Genomic DNA, 6,798 nt, shown 5'->3' with positions numbered 1-6,798 from the left:
CTGTGTCCTCCTGCATTGGCAGGCGGATTCTTAACCACTGCGCCACCAGGGAAGTCCCAAACCCGGTTCTTACATTCACTTCAGTTCTGTTACCTTGTTTCTGACCGTTCATTTCTCCTGAGCAAGGGGGCTGCCACTCCCTGGCTCCTTCCCCAAGTTGTCCTGCCTCCTAGCCTGTCCCTTCCCAGGGACTTGGCTATCTGAGCTGCTGCTTGCCTCAGCCAAGCCCCTTGGAAAGACTGGACACCACGCTTGGAATTGGTTTCATTTTCCTTTATTTTTTTAAAAAAGCCCCTAAGTTCTATGGCTTCCAGGAAGCATCAGAGAAACGGAACTGCCATTTCTGTACACTTTTTGTAAAGCAAGACCTAGACGCACACGCGGGGCACCCCCAGTTGCTCTGCCCTCAGCACGCGGGCCCCGGGGGACCACGGGGGCCGCATCGACGGGCTGCCCGCTCCGCACGCACCTGCGGGGCTCGGATGGGCTTTAAGGCGCTTGTCTCCACGGCTCGGCCGGCAGCGCAGAGCGACACAAGGAGCCTGCGGGCACGCGCCGCCCACGGGCCACGCGGTAGCCACCCCGAGTTCCAGGCCGGCGGCTCCACGAGCAGGTGCGCAGGACCCCCGCGGGCCGCGCCCGCCGGCCTAGGCTTTGGTGCAGCATTTTGGTTGGGGGCCGCTCCCATCCCGCCTTCCCCTTTGGTCTGGGGAGGCCCAGGGCGGGCTCACCCCTGGCAGCAACGCCCCGCAGCGCCCCCTCGAGAAAACGGCCTTTGGATCGAGGGAGACAAGCTGCACTTTATGACACTAACGGGCGAGCGGCGGGCTGGACGGAGGCGGCCACGCTACTCACTCAGCAGACGCGCAGGGGCACAAGGCAGGGCGGCCGCTGTGGTTTTCTCTCTTCCTTGTTTTAAATAGTTAATGCTCTCGGAGGGGAGGACTAGACACAGGTGTAGAAATCTCGGCCAAAGTCTTACGTGAAGGAAGTGACCCCACGTGGGGGCCGGCAGCTCTGCCGGGCCTGCAGTCTGCGTCCGGCGGTGGCCACGCGGCCGTGGACAAGCGGGCCCCGAGGGGCTGCAGCGGGAGGCTTCAGAGGCCACTGCCCCGGGGTCACTTGTGTCGCTGCAGAGATTTTCTCTTCCTCCTCTTGAAGAAACAGCAGCACCTGGAAGGGGCGGGCACAGGCTAGGAGGCGGCGCAGGCTGCGAAAGGGGGTGCAGGCTGGAGAAGAAGGGGATGGGGGGGACGGGCACAAGGGGGGGGGACGGGCACGGGGGGGGGACGGGCACGGGGGGGGGACGGGCACGAGGGGGGGGGACGGGCACGGGGGGGGGAATGGGCACGGGGGGGGGAACGGGCACGAGGGGGGGGGACGGGCACGGGGGGGGGGACGGGCACGAGGGGGGGGAACGGGCACGAGGGGGGGGAACGGGCACGAGGGGGGGAACGGGCACGAGGGGGGGGGAACGGGCACGAGGGGGGGAACGGGCACGAGGGGGGGGAACGGGCACGGGGGGGGAACGGGCACGGGGGGGGGAACGGGCACGGGGGGGGGGGAACGGGCACGAGGGGGGGGGAACGGGCACGAGGGGGGGGAATGGGCACGAGGGGTTGGGCCCAGGGAGTCCCAGCCCCCAGCGACCGCGGGGGCCTTACTTGGTGTCGTCGGCCACCTCCACCTCTGCGGGGGCCGTGATGGGGGCGTTGGAGTGGCCAGCGGTGGGGTCGTCGGCATTCAGCTCCCCGTTCGTGGAGTTCAGTGCCTGCAGGGCAAGAGGGGCAGGGGAGTCCTGTAGGCCCTGCTTTGCCCCCCCCCACGCTGCTGGGGTCCTCGGCCGGCCCCTCACCTGGTTTTTGCTGTATAGCAGGGCTTTTTCCCGAACCTGAGGCTGCGAGGGCAGGTCGGTGTGGACCGTGCCGATGGGCGTGGGCTGCAAGGGGGCAGGATGCGGCTGAGGCCCGGCAGCCACCCCCCCGCCCCCACGTCACGTGCCAGCCACCCCCGCCCCCGAGCACAGGGGCTTCAGGGTCCTTGCCAGCTGCCCCCACGCGCCAGGGGCCCCTCCCGCGCCAGCCCCCTCCCCCCCCCCACCACGTACCAGGGGCTTCCCGGCCCAGTCGTACTCGTAGTCGAACACGAAGCCGCTGCGGTCAAAGAGGTCGGTGAAGAGCTTGCGCAGGTAGTCGTAGTCTGGCTTCTCGAAGAAGTCCAGGCGCCGCACGTAGCGAAGGTACGTGGCCATCTCCTCTGCGGACAGCGACAGGGCTGGGGGGCGTGGAGGAGCGGGGGCGGGCGGCACTGGGCAGGGGGTCTGCGGGGAGCGCGGGGGCCGGGGGGCAGACCCTCACCTGGGAAGCTCTCACAGAGCACCTCGATGGGCGTGGCCCGCTTGGTGTCCCCGATCTTCTGGTAGCGCTCCTTGAGCGTGTCGGCCTGCAGGGAGAGCGCGGTCGGCACCGAGGCGCCGCCCGCGGGAGACCCCCATCCCCGCCCCGGCCCCGGCGCGCCCACCTTGAGCCCCTGCCAGGGCAGGCTGCCGCGCAGGAAGTACATGAACATGTGGCCCAGCGCCTCCAGGTCATCACGGCGGCTCTGCTCTGCGGGGGGGATGGCAGGTCAGCGCGGCCCTCGCGCCCCCCCGCCCACCCCGCGCGCCGCTCACCCTTGCCCAGGTGCGTGTTGATGCTCATGTAGCGCGCTGTGCCCGTCAGGCTCTTGTGCTCGCGGTACGGGATGTGCTTCTTGGTCTCGGGGTCGATGTACTCCTTGGCCAGGCCGAAGTCGATGATGTGGATGGCGTGCTGCCGCTTGGTGCCCGGTCGCCCCACCAGGAAGTTCTCGGGCTTCACGTCGCGGTAGATGAGGCTCTTGGTGTGCACGTACTCCATGCGCGTGATCTGCGGGCGGGCGGGCCTCAGCGGGCTCCCTCTGCCCTGCCCACCTTCCCTCTGCCGCCCCACAGCGCCCGGCCCCCTGCCCTCCCGCGGCCCGCACCAGCTGGATGGCGATCATGAGCACCGTCTTGAGCGTGAACGTGCGGTCGCACAAGTCGAACAGGTCCTCCAGGCTGGGTCCGAGCAGCTCCAGCACCATGGCGTTGTACTTCCCGCACGGGCCGAAGTAGTAGACCTGAGGGACGCCCTCTGCGGGTGGAGGACACACAGACTCACGCGACGCCCGGGCGGGCTCCCCCTGCGCTCCCACACCCGGCCCCGGGGTACCTGCGGCGCTGAGCTGCTTGTAGAAGCGGTACTCCAGGTGCAGCTGTGGCGCCCGGGACTTGATGGGCTCCTGGGAGGGACGAGGGGACGCATGGATGTCACGCAGGGCGCGGTCCTGCCCTCCTCCCGGCCCGTGGGGACAGCCTCCGCTGGGGGCCGGCGAGGGGCCAGCCCAGCCCGGGCTGGGGACTGGGGGCAGGGGGCAGGACCCGGACTCACCAATTTGATAGCTACGTATTCATTTGTATAGAGATTCTTTCCTGTGGGAGGAGAGGCACGTCAGGTCGGCAGGACCCCCAGCACACAGGAGACCGCTCACGACCCACCCCTCCAAGGGGCACCTCCTGTTCCGCGGCAGCCCTCCTTGAGCGTGGCCCATCCCTCCCGGACCTGGAAGGGAAAAGGATGGGCCCATCCCTCCCGGGCTCGCAAGGTACTCCCATCGGCCGTGGGAACCCCCATCTGCCCCCGCACCCTCATCTCCTGGGCCCCCTCCCTGCCGTCCTGCCCTCTCCTCCAGCACCGCCCCCCAGGCCAACCCTGCCTCCGCCCACTCGGGGCTGCTCCCAAGTCCTCTGCGGGATCCTTCCCGCCAGCACGCCAACGCGCTCCAACTTCTCCCATCTAAAAAAGTGAAAACACAACAAAGAGTCCTGGTGACCCCAAGGCCTTTCTTCAGCTTCAGCCGCAGGGAACCTGGAGGAGACATCACACCCCTCCCACACACCCTCCCCACCGTCCCCAGACGCTCTGTGAGGCCCCCCCGCCGCCTGACCTGCGCTCACCGCTCCGGCCTCTAGGGACCCCCGAGGGCGCCCCCCATGCCGTAACGCCAGGAACTCCGGCCTTGAGCTGTACATGTCCAACGGACAAGCCCCGCCCCCTCGCTGTGAAGCAGGGGCCCCGGCCAGGAGCCCATCAGGAGGGAGCGTAACCTGCGTCCTCAGCTTAGACAGACATGCCTGGGGCAGGACGTCTCCCGCGGCCCATCGCTGGCCCACCCGGACCTCCAGGTGCCCACGGAGAACAAGCCACGGCGCTCAACCTCACGAAACCGCAAGAACACAAGCTCCAGAACCCGGCGGAGCTCAGCGTTTCACCTGCCACAGTTCCTACCACTGGCTGAGCCCCAGAGAGGGCGGCCCCAGCCGCTGGGCGGCCCTCTGCACGCACAGTGAGCGCCGTGTACACCGCTCCACCCTCTCTGCCCCTCCCACCTTTCCAGGTCCTCAGCCCCGACTCAGCCCCACGGTGCGCTGCTCCTCCAGGCGACCTCACGCCCGAAGTGCCGTGCTGCTGCATCTTATTTCTGAGAGGATCCAGTGTGGGAAGAGGCCTCAGCCTCCTCTCCATCCCACTGCAGTGGGACAATCTGGGAGACAGCTGCACCAGGCCGTTCCGCCCCACCCACGGGTGGCCAAGACACAGGTGTGTACGACCCCACGAGCCGAGGTCGGGGGCCCGCATGCCTGTCAGTCAGTCCCCCGGGTCCCTGCCCATCCCGGGTGTCTCATCACTGTGGTGCCTGGCCTGGAGTCTTCAGCTCAGCCTCAGCTCCTCCAGGCCCTTGGTTTCCATCCCAGTCTATAGAGTCAGCTGGTCCCCAGACACCTGCAGGGGTGGCCCCGAGTCTGCAGAAAACCATCCCGTCCACGTCCCCAGAGTTAACTTCTCTCAGCGACGTTCTTAGCGCTCAGCGTAGAGACAGTGTGCGGCCTTTGTTAGATTTATTCTGGAGGCACCTGAGGGGTTTTGGTGCTCTTACACGATCGGGACTATTCTTAAATTTTTATTTTCCAATCGTTGCTCCAACAGAGAAATACAGTTGATCTGTGTTGGTATATGCAGCAGCCTTACTAAACTCATTCCTTTCTAATTGTTTACTGAAAGACCACTCTGGCCTCCGCACGTGGACAATCAAGCCGTCCGAGACAGGTCACAGCTGTGTTTCTTCCGCTCCCGGCTTTCTTCCTCTGCTCCGTTCACTGCCACCGTGCGGAGGGGGTGCCCGCAGGGGCCCCTCCTGCAGATTCCACTCCCTCGGTTACTACGAGTAAAAGGCACCCAGCGGCAGAGAAAGAAAGTGCCCATCTAGTCCTCGTTCTCATTTTCATTAAATAACAGGCATGCCTCTTGTGTTTCCCCTCAACATTTTATTATGAAAGTTTCACACATTTCAGAAAAGCGGGAAGAGCTGTGTGCAGGGAGCCCCACACCCTGGCTGCCTGGGTCACACAATTTGCGATTGCTTTGTTCTGTTGCACAGCTGCGCAGCTATCACCTGTTCATCTCATTTTCAGATGCATCTGGACGTTGCAGACCTCAGTACCCTGCCCCCTAAACACTGCAGCCTGCAGATCAACTTCGATTTGTACTTAGTGCTTGTCTTTCCCTTGGGAGGAGGCATTTACCTGGGAAACGCACAGCATTTGATGAGCTTTGGCAAATGCGTGCTCCTGTGCCACCCCGATCCCGTGAGGACAGAGCGCGTCACCGCCACCTCACCTCCCGAGCGGCGGAACCACCGCACATGCTCCCTGCTCCTTGGGGTTCCCTGCACACGCATGACGCGGCTCGCTCTGGCTTCCTGCCCGGGCGCGTCCGTCGCAGCACGGACACACCTGGCCCGTCTCCAGTGTCCGTTACTGAACGCTGCACACGGGCCTTCCTGCGAGGGTCGGGTCACTTCTCGGGCAGGTTTGCTGGCTTGTGCTGCGCACGGAGCAGAAGTCCTGTCCGGGGCCAACAAGGCGAGGCGCCCTCCACGCCCCCCAGCCGCTTGTCCGTCTGCTTCTGGGAGGTGTCTGTTCAGATCTCTTGCCCAGTTTTAATCGCAGCACCTGTTTTTTTATTACTGACCAAGCTGTTGTCTTCTCCTGCGTCCTGGGTACCAGCACTTTGTCCAATGGTGCTCAGCAAATAGCACCTCCCAGTCTGTGGCTCGCCTACTCGCACTTTTTTTTTTTTTATTTAATTTTACTTATTTTTGACTGCTTTGGGTCTTCGTTGCTGTGTGCGGGCCTTCTCTAGTTGCAGTGAGCGGGGGCTACTCTTCGTTGCAGTGCCCGGGCTTCTCATTGCGGTGGCTTCTCTTGTTGCGGAGCTCGGGTTCTAGACACGCGGGCTTCAGTAGTTGTGGCACGTGGGCTCAGTAGTTGTGGTGCGAGGGCTTAGTTTCTCTGTGGCATGTGGGATCCTCCCGGACCAGGGCTCGAACCCGTGTCCCCTGCATTGGCAGGCGGATTCTTAACCACTGTGCCACCAGGAAAGTCCCCCTACTCGTGCTCTTAACATTTTTGGATATTTAAACTTTGATGATGTCTAACTGATCCTTTCTGGTAATTGGTCATCTTATTCTGTGTCTTGGTCAAGAAATCTCCTGTTTTGACTGTGCATGTGGGGAAGCCAAAGTCCTGGAGTCCAGCTGAGTTTAAGGTGAGAGTGTGTGTGTGCGCACGTGCACGCGGGCATCTGAAGTCTGGATTTACAGTTTCCCGGGGACCTCGGGTGCTCCAGGCTCTGAGCCTCACCCACAGCCAGCTCAGCAGTAGGTGTGAAAAGTGGGAGA

At 64.1% G+C, this 6,798-nt stretch overlaps 1 protein-coding gene across 5 annotated transcripts in view; it reads right to left on the bottom strand.

The window, feature by feature from the left end:
* Nucleotides 1-258: 258 nt before the first annotated feature.
* Nucleotides 259-6,798, bottom strand: part of CSNK1G2 (casein kinase 1 gamma 2) — a 28,002-nt gene continuing 21,462 nt past the window's right edge. Inside the window, exons 3-12 of one of the 5 annotated variants that reach the window (XM_061190824.1) lie at nt 3,450-3,490; nt 3,231-3,300; nt 3,004-3,152; nt 2,672-2,906; nt 2,521-2,606; nt 2,358-2,442; nt 2,108-2,256; nt 1,856-1,939; nt 1,665-1,771; nt 259-1,173 (exon numbers count right to left, since the gene is read on the bottom strand). In XM_061190824.1, the coding sequence (XP_061046807.1) occupies nt 1,119-1,173; nt 1,665-1,771; nt 1,856-1,939; nt 2,108-2,256; nt 2,358-2,442; nt 2,521-2,606; nt 2,672-2,906; nt 3,004-3,152; nt 3,231-3,300; nt 3,450-3,490 (1,061 nt within the window). In that variant the 3' untranslated portion in view covers nt 259-1,118. Of the gene's footprint in view, nt 1,174-1,664; nt 1,940-2,107; nt 2,257-2,357; nt 2,443-2,520; nt 2,607-2,671; nt 2,907-3,003; nt 3,301-3,449; nt 3,491-3,769; nt 3,855-6,798 lie in introns of all 5 variants that reach the window. The other 4 variants (XM_061190825.1, XM_061190821.1, XM_061190822.1 and 1 more) reach the window with 4 other exon arrangements.

This window comes from Eubalaena glacialis, chromosome 4 (assembly GCF_028564815.1).
Source record: "Eubalaena glacialis isolate mEubGla1 chromosome 4, mEubGla1.1.hap2.+ XY, whole genome shotgun sequence".
NCBI lineage: Eukaryota > Metazoa > Chordata > Mammalia > Artiodactyla > Balaenidae > Eubalaena > Eubalaena glacialis.
The sequence above is the reverse complement of the archived record's forward strand: the minus strand, read 5'-3'. Positions and strand labels throughout refer to the sequence as shown.